Below are 13,779 nucleotides of genomic sequence, written 5' to 3' on the forward strand. Positions count from 1 at the left end.
TCTGCAGGCAACCCTAAAGTTGGTGAAATTAATACACACTATTGTTTTCTAGACGAAAGTTAACATAAGAAATGTCTTAGCAGGTCGTATGAGTTTTAACCCCACGGCTACTGAATGAAACTAGTGAAACGTATGTCACTGACTACGCCTGCGCACTCCGAACAGAATATCGAGCCGCCCTTCCTCCCCGCCAACTTGCACAGCAGGGTCGGGCGGACGTCGACTCGCAACAACCCCGAGTTAATTTGCTTATCTCATTGAATATTTTCCGAGGTAAAATGGAGAGTACATATCGCGCCGAAAACGGTAAGTCATTGATAATTTAAACATATATCACCCATCGCGAGCTATCGGGTTTTCTTTTGGAATGTGAGCGCCCGATTTCAAACATGGCGTACCCCGCTCTGAGATGGCGGTGGCCTTGTGTACAGCGCTAGCGAGCTGATGTGTGCGGTAACGTTAGTTATCAGATGGAGCTTTGCCTTCAGCTAAGCTAGTTATTAGATAGCTGGGTAGTTAATCCGTGCTGGTATGTAATCATGAAAGAAACGCTTTAACGTAACGTTAGTGGCAACTAACTGTTGGCATAGATAAGCGTTAGCTAGTTAGCAACTGAGCACTAACAGTCAGCTGACAGACGTTGCCTTCGTGGGCTTCAACTAAAACTGCATAGCTAGCTAGCTAGTTGCTAAAAACAAAAATACAAGACAGCTAACGTCCCAAAGTCAAGCTAAAATCGAAAAACACAAAATGCCGAAAAGGAAAAGTAATGTCACATTTACATTACCATTATATCAACTTGTGTAGCACAGACATTTATAGCAATGTTTACCACTTTTTTGTGATGGTCATGTGTGGTGAATCATAATTACGACACAGTCTTTAGTCCATGAAGGCAACCAGGGCCACTTGGAGTTTTGTGGCACGCCAGGGTAACTGACCCGGGGCCCAGGGTCACTGGTTGTTATATAATTAGTTAAAAGTTTTGTTAGGAATAGTTTGGAAATATGATGGAAAACGACGAAAAATCACTCAGTCGTTATTTCAGGTTAGATTGAGATTAAATAGATAAATGTGTGTTTTATTTACCTCACAATAATGTACATACATTAAACCTGACGTCATGTAGGTTCCGGCATAGTACCACTGGTTGGTTTTGGGGTTGCAGGCAATGTATAATTAAGCTGCCATATGTAATCAGCTGTGTGTACTGTACTTCATTGATACTTGAAGTAGGGCTTTGTTTCATGAATCATTTTGTCCATAAAATGTAAGCAAATGCTGAAAAATAGTCTACACAATATCCCAAACCTAAGTTGGCGTAATTGCTTGTTTTGTTCATTGACATACAGTCCAATACCATAATAATATATTCAATGTATTATCATAAAAGACTAAGAAAACCAGTTTCTACTATTAGAGAAGCTGTAACCAAATGTTTTGGCATTGTGCCACTAGATGAATTAATCTGCTCATTAAAGCCCTTTAATATAAGTAATTTGTCTTATTTTTATGGACATTGTTTCGCTGCCAGACAAAGAAGCTAGTAGAAATGTCTCTGAAGTTGTTTATTTTAAATAAAGCATATTTTATGGCACCTATATGGTGTCATGGATGTGTTTTAGACACTTCTTTTAAACTTAGATTGACACTGACAATAGTAAGTTGATTTATTCTCTGTGATGCCAGTTTCATGTTTTAATATATATATGTATATTTATTCTTTATTTTATAAAGGACAACCCACATTAATCATCATTTCTGTAAATGTGCCAGTGTTAGCCAGCCGGCTAATTTTCAACTGTAGTCCTGACGCCAGATGATTTTAGACCAGAGCAACAGGAAACAGCAAGACATTAGTACAGTTACACGTATCCCCGTTCAGTATAAGAAGCCATGCAAGCATCAAAACACAGCCAAGCAACACAGACCCGAGCCATCTTCTTGCACCATTCGACCATGCAAAGCAGTAACAAGCAGTAATAAAAAGATGAAATAGGCTACATCACTTATGGGGGAGGCGTTAATACGGCACAGGCTAATAAGATGGTAAAATAGAAATACAAATACATTTTTCAATCATATCTAAGAAATGCAGGGTGGGCTAGATTTGATACATATGTGTATACAGCAGTATTCTGCAAACTGGAGGTATTCAGTTTTTCCTAAAGAAGATTTGTAATAAGTTCCATGAATAAACCTCTGACACTAAAGACTAGACCATGGAATGCCTATAAACCCTTTACTGAAACCGTGTAATGAGAATAAATATCTGGTTTTTTTTTTTATAAATAAAAAATATTTGTTCTTATTTGTGTGTAATCCATTCAAAATATGAAATGAGCTTGTGTAAAATCATTTTTGTATAAACAGTAACCATGTTTATTCAATTTTTAATAAAAGGCTTAACTTTGAACATATTTCAATATCATTTAAATTCAGATTTTGACACTGTGAAATATTTTGCAGATTCACCTCTTCTGCTGCCGTCTCTTCGCCTCTTCATACCCCCTCTGCGCTTGGTTTCTGCAGCCATGTGGCAGGCCGTCCAGAGGGGCAGCGTGCAGGACTATGGGATGGTGGAGGAGTTCATCAGCACAGTTTCAGAAATTGTACCTGAACTTTTGAATGCAGATCAGAAAGCTCAACTCCTCCTGGGGCTCAGAGCGCGGGTAAGACTGCAGGATATTATAATTGTGTGTTTGGCAAAGACAGTTGATGGATTTTGAAAGTAAACATTAACAGACAACCACAGCAGTTCATTTCTCCCTTGTAGATATTTAGCTGTCAAAACGAGCAGTCTGCATTCTAGCGGTCCCCTTTGACTCAGTTGGTAATTACATAAAAAATTCACAGCATCTAAACCATAAAAAAAGCTAAGTTTTTGCCTGGCAGACAGTAAAGGTGAAGCTGATGAAGGGATTTAATTTGCCAATTCCTTCAACAGGAAATGTCAGCATCACCTGCAAGGCACCCTATGTCTCATCTGAAGGGTTATTAAAGATTTAAATTCCCCAGTTCTGACTCTTGTGTGTCTGCTGTTGGTGAATCACATTTCCAGGCGCTGTACTGTCAGGAGTATTTACCCTGAGGGGAAACCTTTTGTTGCAGGTGGTTCTTGAAATGTGTCGGGCCGAGCAGATAAGAGATACAGAAACCATCGAGATGCACCTGGAGCGGATCAAGACCCTCGTATCCACTTGGGCAGCACAGGTTAGCCTCTTTAAATGCAATATGTGGGTCATCAAATGATAAATGATATGAAAATTTGATGGAAAACTTCTGCTTAAACTACACTTGTACGTGTTTTTCTTCCAGCCGTGTTTTGCAGAGGTCGAGTTCCCAGAATCAAACTTTGTGGATCAAATTGAATTGCTGTTAAAAGACGCTGAAGAGAAGGAGAGGTTTTTCCAGGTTTGTGATTTGTTCTTTTGAATGTGTGTGTTATGTTCAACTTATGTTTTATAGGATGACCTTCTTTATAGTCCTTTTTTTTTTTTATTAGAATATGCGGTATAATATGCAGTGGTTGTGGGGCACTTGAACATTAAACTGTACACTTTGTTCCAGGATGTTTTTCCGACGGATTTTGGGCCTGACTATGACAGCGCTCTACAGGTGCTAATGCTGGACTTCCTGTCCAGACTGGAGAAGCTTCTTCCAGTACCAGATATTCAGCAGGTACTGGAACCACTGTAGAAAACTTTTTACCAGTCACCAGTCAGCTCTTCTGTTTCCTATTTTTGGATCCAGTGTACACTTCCAGAGGATATCATGATCTCCGATATTCATCGCAAATAAGTGCCATACATCTGCTTAGAAATCATAGAAAGAAGATGCTCCTTATAACCCCACAACTTCCCATGAAGCAGCACATGTTTTCTAGGGTATCAAAGTATTTCGGTGATAGTTGTCTGTACATCCATTGGTACATTGCAAACAGGAACTGCTAATAGATAATTCGGCATACTTTTAATGGTGCCAAATTGTAAACAAATAAGGCAAAACAATAGGGCTCAAGTTGTAGCCCACAGTGTAACTCATGAAATCTCGCTGACTTTTATGGTTCCTGTTTCACTATCAGTATTTGTTTGACATTACTAAAGCTCAAAGTAACCCATCATCATGTTTTTTTATATTGCTTATACTTTCTTATATCCATTTATGTTTGCCCTGTGTTCAAAACCTGTGAACATTAGGGGTGGAACGGTACACAGAAGTCATGGTTCGGTTCATACTTCGGTTCAGACATCACGGTTCGGTACGAGTTCGGTGCAATGGAGAGAAAAGCAAAACAAAAATGCAGAAGGCATTTTTATTGTGCATGTCCAGTGTTTCCCACAGATTTGAAAGCAATTTGTGGCAGGGGGGGTGTCAGAGTAAAAAATGACATAACATTATTATACGTTTATTTGATTCACAGCTGCTACATATAGTGTTTTGACCTCGACAACCCAACTGCATTTTACCGCAAACTTGCGACTAGTTAACTTTCTAAAGCGGGCACGATCGCTTGTTTGCTAAGAGTCGGGTCGGTGATTGTGAATGTGTGATTGTGTAAAGGTGTTCACGAGATAGATACCAACCTTTAGTGAACTTGTGAATTTCGCCAGCCGTCTTCTCTCCTTTACGGAGACAGACGCTGTGGGCTCGATGGTGTTTTAAGCCTCCAGTGTCGCCTTACAGGCAGCTAACCCTCACCTTAACACTAACATAACTTATTTGACATAACCATTGCCGCGCTGCCTGGAAGGCGACATTGGGGGCTAAAAACACCCAATACTCGTTCTTAGTGCTGCTATCTCTGACTCATTAAAACGGCATACATAGGCAGAGATCGGCTACATAGGCAGCGTATCTAACCATAGTTCCGCATTACATTAGTTCCACATTACATTAGTTCCACATTACATTAATTGACGCCCGTACCATTTTGGTTCAATACGAATACATGTAACGTTCCACCCCTAGTGAACATGCAGACAAAATTACAGACATTTCTGAGTAGCCCAACTTAAAAAAACAAGTAAGACAGTTGAGCGTGTGTCTTCAGCTCAATTTGTATTTACTGTTTTCTTACTGTAATCTTGTTTCTCTTCCCTAGACTGCATCCATGCTTAGTGCTGTCCCATCTGCCCTGGAGGAGTGTGTGCACTCTGTTCCTGACCCACAGCACCTGAAAACTGTGCTCCTCTACCACACAACACTAGGACATTTTGATTTATCTGGTGAGTCTGAGATTGGCATCGGGTATTTTCATTAAAATCATCTCTCAATGCAAATCAAACCAGCTATTAGGCTAACTGAAATAAAACCATGCCAGTCTCTAGGTATGGTGAAGGGTATGTGATGATGTGAGGCTATTTTAATTCTAAAGGCCAAGGGAACTTTATCAGGATGCATAGTATCCTGGATCCATGAAATAACTGACCTTTAAAAATAAACATCTGCCTGCCTCTATGGGAATGTAACATAGGGGTGTACTGACTTATACCCCCTGTATTTTAGGGAAGAACATTTATTTATTTATGATACATTATTCATTCACAAAGAAAATTGGTGTCCTTAAAGGTTGGATTTTTCCTCTTTTTTTTTTTAATTAAGGCATTAAGATCAATTTCCTAAAGATGTTTTTTTTTTTTTTCCTCTTTTTAGTTAACTTTAGCGTGGGTGTGTAAACTTATGCAAGTCACTGTACATACATACAGACATTATATTATACTCACAAAAACATACTGAATTGTATATGAACCCAGTTTCTGCACAGGTTATTCTGTTTAAAAGTGAGACCACTATCTAACAAAATTCTTCTATTAATTCATTCCATTTATAAGTTTAAACAACTTCAATTTTAGTGCCACTATGTGTATGGATGGCAGAGGGATATAAGATTAAACTATGGGTTCCTGAGAATAAAACATGTTTTTGTTCTTATCTGATTTGTTTGTCTTGTTTATAGCCACTGACCATAAAACTGCTGGGATTCTAATTTTCCCCACAGATGAAACGCAGACCATTCCTTCTTCCTTTGGGAATTGCATCCTCTCTTCACTCTCCCTCCCTCAGCTGGAAAAGGTTGTAATTGATGCAGACCAAATACAGTTACAGCCTTCATCAGAGCATATGCAAGGTTGTATGACTGTTCAGGTGGAGGGTGAAACTGTGACACTGTTGGACTACATACAGATAGAACCGCCGTCAGGTTTGGTTGATCCTGATCCTGACAATGACGATGATGATGATGATGATGAAGAAGAAGATGATGAGGAAGATGAAGTAAATGTGGATGAAACTGAGGATGTCAGTGATGCTCTGAAGCCAGCAGCTTTTCAACCACTGAAACAAAGCAAAAGGCTCCAGGTAAAGAGAAAAGCTGTAAAAGAAAAAGACTCAACGACAGCTAAGAGGCAAAGAAGAAAGTACCCCAATAATAAGACGTGTCCTGTGTGCAATAAGATTTTCCTGCGGGCTGCAGCCATGAGACGACACCAGGAAACTCATTCTGCCAATCGGGAATTCAAGTACAAGTGCGCCAACTGTGACAAACGATTCAGGGACCATTACGACATGAACCGACACAACATGCGCGTTCATGAGAAGGATGAGATCAGTAACAATGCTAAAGAGGAGGACGCAGGAGATCCCAGCACTTCTGAGATGTCGGAAAACAAAAATTGCGCTCTATGTGGGAAGTATTTTGGCCGTCGAGCAGACATGGAGCGGCACATGAGGTCCCACTCAGAGGACCGCCCATATAACTGTTGTTTCTGTGAGAAGAAATTTAAGAATCCTTATGTCTTAAAGAGACACCAGCAGGAGATTTGTAAGAGCAGAGAGCTGAAAAGGCCGAAGAAGAGAGAGACGCAGCGCTCAAATCCACAGCCACCATCGGAGGCGTTGACGGAGGGCAAAGTGTGTCCCATCTGCAGCAGAGTCCTGCCTTGCACGGCAGACATCGCGAAGCATTTACGATCTCACACGGAAGAGCGTCCTTTTATTTGCCTCACTTGTGAGAAGGGCTTCAAGTACAAGGACACGTTGAAGAAGCATCAGATTATTCACGGTCACGAGGGAATCAGAGAGGAGCAGAGCAAGACAGTGGAACAGATTTTGGCTGAAGCCGATGCAGGTAACCTTGATAAAAATGAAATCCACCTGGATGCACCGGCAGGCACTTCTAAAGAGTCTGCTTCGCCTGTGCAAAAAGTCAAGAAAAAATCATCTAAAGTGTGTCCTGTCTGTTCTCGGGCGTTTGACAGTGTCAAAACACTGAACAGGCACATTCAGTGTCACACAGAGGACCGCCCTTATCACTGCGTCCACTGCAAAAAGCGTTTTAAACACATGCACGGGCTGAAAAGACACCAGATTTATGCCATTTGTCATAAGAAAATCGCCCGATTCTCGTGGAAAAAAGAGCAGAGAGCTGGGCCCAGCCAAAGCGAAGTCACCACCGCTGACCCACAACAGGGGCCAACCCTGAAAATACCCGTGTGGTGTTCCAACTGCGGCAAACACTTTGAATACCCGTCGGCTTTGAAGGAGCACCAACAAAACGTTTGCAAAGTGGAAGTGAGTGATATCATGAAATGTGACGACTGCGGGAAAGAGTTTAAGAGCATGACGATGCTCAAAGTGCACCAGAGGATTCACGATCCGCTCTACTGCAAAGAGTGCGGCAAGATACTCGCCAACGAGCCCGCCTTTGAGAGACACAAGCTCATGCACAGGCCGATGCAGTGCACGATGTGCGATAAGACTTTTACTTTGCTGCGGCGCTTGAGGGAACACTACGAGAAGCAGCACGAGTTCACCGGGCCGTATCCTTGTGCACAATGTGACAAAACCTTCATCCAGCTCTCCTACCTCGCCATCCACCAGAGAATCCACAAAGGAGAGTTCCCTTACATTTGTAGCATGTGTCCAGAGAAGTTCCGGTCCTCCAACTGTCTGACGGTTCATCAGAGGAAGCACACCGGGGAGAAACCCTTCCTGTGCTGGCAGTGTGGGAAGTGTTACCGCTCGGCCTCCGAGCTCACGGTGCACATGGGAACCCACTCCGAGGAGAAGCCCTGGGCCTGCACACAGTGCGACATGGCCTACCGCACGAGGCTGCAGCTGACGAACCACGTCGAACAAATCCACATCGGCGTCAGGTATCCCTGCAACAGTTGCGGGAAGCAGTTCATGAAGGAGACGTCCCTGAAGAGGCACGAGCTCATCCACACAGGCGAGCGGCCACACCAGTGCACAGTGTGCGGCAAGACCTTCCTGACCGCCAACGAGCTCCGGCTCCATAACCGCTATCACACCGGGGAGCGCCCGTACAAGTGCGAAGTGTGCGGGAAAGCCTTCATTCAGTCGGGATATCTGAAGTCGCACATGCGCATCCACACAGGAGAAAAGCCGTTCAAATGTGACGTATGTGATAAAGGCTTCAGGTTGTCCTATCACATGAAGAAACACAGACGGACTCACGCCGGGAAGCCAAAGAGCTACGTATGTGAGGAGTGCGGGTTAGCGTTCCTCCATAAAAAGTCTCTTTGGGAACACTCGCTCAGTCACAACGTGAAAGTCGAACCATCATTCGCTACTGAAGTGAGAATAGAATTTCAGTAGAAATCCTTCTATTTCATGCAGGTTGTTTTCATCTATACAAATAAATAAATAAATATATATATATATATATATATATATATATATATATATATATATATATATATATATATATATATATATATATATATATATATATGAGATACGTTCTGAGCTGGTATCATCAGTTTAAAACACTTCATTCTTGGTTTGCTCTTTATTCGATTTTTGTTACCAATTTGTAAGTTGGTTCTTTTCCCTCCTTGTTGCTTTACTGTGTTGATTCACATGTTCTATGAAGCATATTGATGATCTATGAGGCATGTATATATTGAAGGCCAATGTATTGTTTCTGCTTACATGGCTTTTTGAAATAAATTTATCTTGAATGTCATTTTTGCTCCCTTCTTTTTTTATTTAAATAATAGTGATGAAAAGTTTATCGATTGAGAGTCCAGTGACAGGAAATCAAACAAATAATTGGCAACAGTTTCGATGATCAATTTATTTGTTTAACTCTGTTAGTGTACATTAATTATCTTTATGGTTTTGTACTGTTAGTCAAACAAAATAAACAATTTAAAGTTGTCACCCAGGGCTCTAGGAAACTGTTGTAGACATCTTTCATGGTTTTCTGACATTTTAAATGAGACCTTTGGCTATTATATACCAAAAACCAGCAGCTGAACTGTGTTAAGACACTTTTTACGGCGCTTTACACTGATCCTTGCATGTTATGTTCATTTGGCACTAAAGTTCGAGAAAAAATTAATTGAAATGAAATTTTTCAAGTATTTAATTCAGACGTTTTGATTAAAACAGGCTTTACCATGTGGTTATTTCATATAGACTGTTTGTTTATTTATTGAATTACCAGAAAACATGCTATATCGTGATACATATATCATTTTCAAGATATGAAATTACCTGATTTTGGCCATATTGCCCAGCCCTCCATGCAAAATAACACACTGATTAAAAGATGACATACTTATATTCACCTTATTTCATAACATATTGAATCTTACAATTAAATATTTAAGATCTCCTTCAGAAGTTCTATGAAAGATGCTTTAAATGATCATTTGTTTTTTCCCGTAACAAACTTCAAATACCTTGTTGAAAATTACACGAAAATAAATAAATACATTTGCTTCTCCCTCATAAAAAAAAATCCAGATTCCACAAATATGCAAATAATGTTCATTTCTAACTACTGTAAAGTTCAGTGTGTGTATACACACAGGAGGCTTTAGGTTTCCACGTCACCCATGTGTAGGTTTCATACTGGACCACGATTGGCTCCCAAACTACTTGTGATGTCACAAAATCCTACTTGTACGTACACATGTCAAAGATTAAGATGAGAACAGAAAATGTTCCTCCTTCAGCAGATGTCAAACTGCACATACATCGTTCTGAACGGTGAAGCTCAAACATCCATTGAAAGTAAAAGCAAAACACATTTTTGAATCCTGTTTCAGTGCACAGCAGGTTCAGCAATGCTGCTTAGTGTTTTGTCAGTAGCTCTAGGAACCAGAAGATGGCAGTATAGTAGTGATAATGAGCATCAGCAGCTTAGCGGCTGTATTTCACAAGGGAGGGAGGGCAGTCAAGTATTGCCCCCTGCTGCCTCAGCTTGTGTTGGAAGCTCTTGGCTCTGTAAGCTTCCTTATACATGTATACTATCCTTCATTAGCATCCGTATCTCATGGATAGCATGCATAAATACATCTGTTTACGTTGTCATTTGTAGGGAAGCTTGTTTGTTTATGCATTGTTTTACTTTATGCAACATGAATTTCCCAATGATTGTTTATACAAGCTCAGTGACTTTAAATCAATATTTATCCTCTGCTCTTCCTCACAGTCCGTGTCACCTGTTTACTCGGCCTAAGTGACAGTTTCAAACCACAGCGACTAGAGCAGCATCTCTTCCCTATTCCAGAGAAACTGCTCCCGTCTCTCCAAGAAATCAAAGGCCGACTGAGTCAGAGCCTCTCCAGAGTGTTGGGAGCAGATCACTTTTTAACCCAAAGCATATTGATTTATATGGGGCTGTAATTGCTTCAGTCTGTCCTGGATTATTCCCCCAGTAATTGAGGCCTGGCAGAGGTCTCTTTACTAGACATAGCCTCCACGGTGCCAGGTGGTGGGCAGAGAGGAGCACCACACCCACTCCCCAGCCAGCCGGAGAGAGCCAAGGAGCAGTGGCCCCTTACCCCCCAAAACCACTCCTCGTCTTGGGATAAGTAAACAGCACAAACAGTACACTTCCATGCATTCTTTGAGGTATCTCGCGCAGGCCCTCGTCCAGCTCTAATTTCAGTATGAGGCAGCACATTATGAGTAAAGCTGGATGGCACGGACAGCTCGCTGCAATATCACTGACACTAAAAAGTCCTGAATGTGTGCATTTCTTTCGGGATATTTGGCTCTTGTGTGTGGTTTGTCTCTCCAGGATTAGTTGTGTTTTACCAAACCGCATATTAAGGCTGTAATTACTGTACACGGTATTGTTCAAGTATTGGTTTGTTTTGTGTTTTTGTTCGTGACTCAGTGGAACATTCCTGGATTTTGTAACAGACGGAATGCTTGCAGGCTCTAACAGGTCTAGAGATTTCCATGGTGTCACAAGTACAGGGCAGGGGGTAGACAAAATAATATAAACACTCCACGGAGAAGTGCCATACGTTGCACCTGCAGTCATGGGGACAGGAGATGATTAAATATATAACAAAGAAAACTATATTTCTGTTGCACAAAAATAGATTTTCTAATTTTTGCTTTTCTTTTTGAAATACTGGATACTTTCACCTCCTCAGGCCTTGAAATATCCTTCAAATGAAACAATCAGAGAAGCAAAAATCGTCTTAGTCTTTCATAGAACTATTAAGGCCATAACCTCTAATGAGGGGTGACAATTGATTCATTTAAATGGATCAAACCAAAAAGGTTGGGGACCAATATTTTTATAGTAATAATTCAAAAAGCTTTTTGTAGGTTTGCTCATAGTAATGAACCCACAGAGAGCACCAAATTCTGCAACCAAACTGCAGTTTATTTAGCCTGTTTTAGCTTTATAGCATAATCACTGTTCAGTTCAGTCTATTTGCTCTCGTCAGCTTTGTTTCCAGCTGCAGCAGGCAGCAATTTTTTAGAAAGTTTTCTTCTTCACCATCTCCTGAGGGGAAATATATGTCTCTTTAGCTGCTAAATGTTCCACTGTTATAGTTGTGTTTCCACCCAGCAGTCCAGATCAGTTTGTTACACATTAGAACGGTTATTTTCAGTACCACCTCGGTCGAAATTCCGAGCGAGCTGAGCCGATACTAGAAGGTGAGTTGACCATGCAGAGGAAACATGGCATTAGTTCACCAGCCAGTTGCTAACTTTGCCGTTTGGTGCTGAGCAGGTAGAGTAGCCTACAATGGGTTTATCTGAGCTTTTTTTCTTAAAACAGCTGCCTGCTGGGTGATAAGTCACAGTTTGTCAGTACAAGCAACACCTTTTGTATAACACATAGTCATTCGATCCATTGTTTATATAAAGATATTGATTAGTGTGACTTTAACACAACTAATCAGCATTGTTTAGACTTAAATGAATCACCTACTTTAGACTAATAGTCAATTTTTTGTTGACCTCCCTGTTGGTTGTTCAGCTACAAAGAACAAGACACTTTCCCATTAGCTGAACAGACCGGTAACAGAGAAACTTACAGTAAATAACAGCTGGAAGTCCACATTGACTCTATTGTTTTCATCACAAGTAAATGGGGGGGTGCAGCCTCCACATTTAGTTTCCTGACAAATGGATGTGATTTGATGAAAACCCTGCCACTCCCAGCATGTTCAGCGATCACAAACAGTTAAACTGTCCCAGAGATATTTTTGAAAAAGTAGGTTTTGATCATCAACAGGCACCACGGAATTTCCTGGCCTTTTTGCCAAAATACTGTGACCCCTGCAAGTTACTACGGAAACATAGCATATCAAAACAAGCGCCCCATTTCTTGCTTTTGCTCCATGACGCACCTTTATTTCTTCCATATGAACAGTGTATGGCACAGCACAGGGCTTTGATAACAATATCTGCCTTGAATGCATGTGCCTGCACTACACTTTGTTTAACCACAAAGCTTAGGAAAGTAATACACACACAGAAAAATTACCCCGACAATCACTTGCAAAAGATACTTTCATTGTTTTTGTAAAGTTTTTTGTTTTAGTCAATTGATAAAAGAGGAAATATAACACAGAGAACCCCTTGAGCTGCAAAAAACCCTCATACTAATCAAAAGAATAGAGAAGGATTGCTGTACTAATTAAGTGTGTGTACATGCATGCGCTTTCTTGCATGTGTGTCCTCAAATGAACCTGTGTGTGTGTGTGTGTGTGTGTGTGTGTGTGTGTGTGTGTGTGTGTGTGTGCGCGTGTGTGTGCGCGTGTGTGTCCAGACATATCCCCAGTCTCACACATTCCGTCCCATCTCGGGTACCAGCCGTGCAGTCCCCACACACACAGCCTCCATCCTCCCTCTCCCTGGCTTTTTCATCCACTCTAATTCTTCCTCAGTCCTCTCACTTTCATCCACTCACATTCATTTGCATTCTGCACCGCTGTCTGTGTGTCTCTCTGACTCGGACATTTGTTTGGCAGGAGAGACCAGACGGGATGCTGTTAACACTGCAAAAAGTGTCTTTTTTTTGCAAGTCTATTGCTTTTTGTTAACATATATAGATTCTTCCAAATATAAAGTGACTGCTTGATGTCAAATTGTTTGCATAATTTTTATTTTGTGACTATAACTTTCTCTTTACAAGGCCGGCCCCCTTACCTATAATCAAAAACATTGCATTACATTCAAGAAAATATCCTTTAAAAAGTGGGAATGCATTGTTAGTAAGCGGAACTATTGTGATGGCATCATTTTTAAACACTTCCACAGAAGAAAACTTGTGATTCTAAAACTTTAAAACTAACTCCTGTTCAAAATGACTTGCAGAGATGCACATTTTTTGCAGTGAACACTTTCTTCTTTCTACACCAGAAGGGAGTGAAAACCAGCCTTTCCCTGGTCAATGAGTTCACTGGGGCGGACGTCTCCTTAGACAAGGCTGCAGGGGGGGTTAGAGGGTGGTGGGGGGTTGGGGGGTTAAAAAGTCTTGCAAACGAAGAGAAA

At 41.0% G+C, this 13,779-nt stretch overlaps 1 protein-coding gene across 2 annotated transcripts; it reads left to right on the forward strand.

The window, feature by feature from the left end:
* On the forward strand, nt 1-8,675 carry LOC144512171 (uncharacterized). 2 transcript variants are annotated; one of them, XM_078242762.1, is made up of 7 exons: nt 1-18; nt 2,470-2,672; nt 3,112-3,213; nt 3,319-3,414; nt 3,571-3,681; nt 5,105-5,228; nt 6,002-8,675. In XM_078242762.1, the coding sequence occupies exons 2-7, from the start codon at nt 2,535-2,537 to the stop codon at nt 8,617-8,619; spliced, it is 3,189 nt and encodes a 1,062-aa protein (XP_078098888.1). In that variant the 5' UTR covers nt 1-18; nt 2,470-2,534; the 3' UTR covers nt 8,620-8,675. The 2 variants fall into 2 exon arrangements, with proteins under 2 accessions (XP_078098888.1, XP_078098887.1); XM_078242761.1 differs by lacking the exon at nt 1-18 and adding an exon at nt 45-306.
* Nucleotides 8,676-13,779: the final 5,104 nt, after the last annotated feature.

This window comes from Sander vitreus, chromosome 23, assembly GCF_031162955.1.
Source record: "Sander vitreus isolate 19-12246 chromosome 23, sanVit1, whole genome shotgun sequence".
NCBI lineage: Eukaryota > Metazoa > Chordata > Actinopteri > Perciformes > Percidae > Sander > Sander vitreus.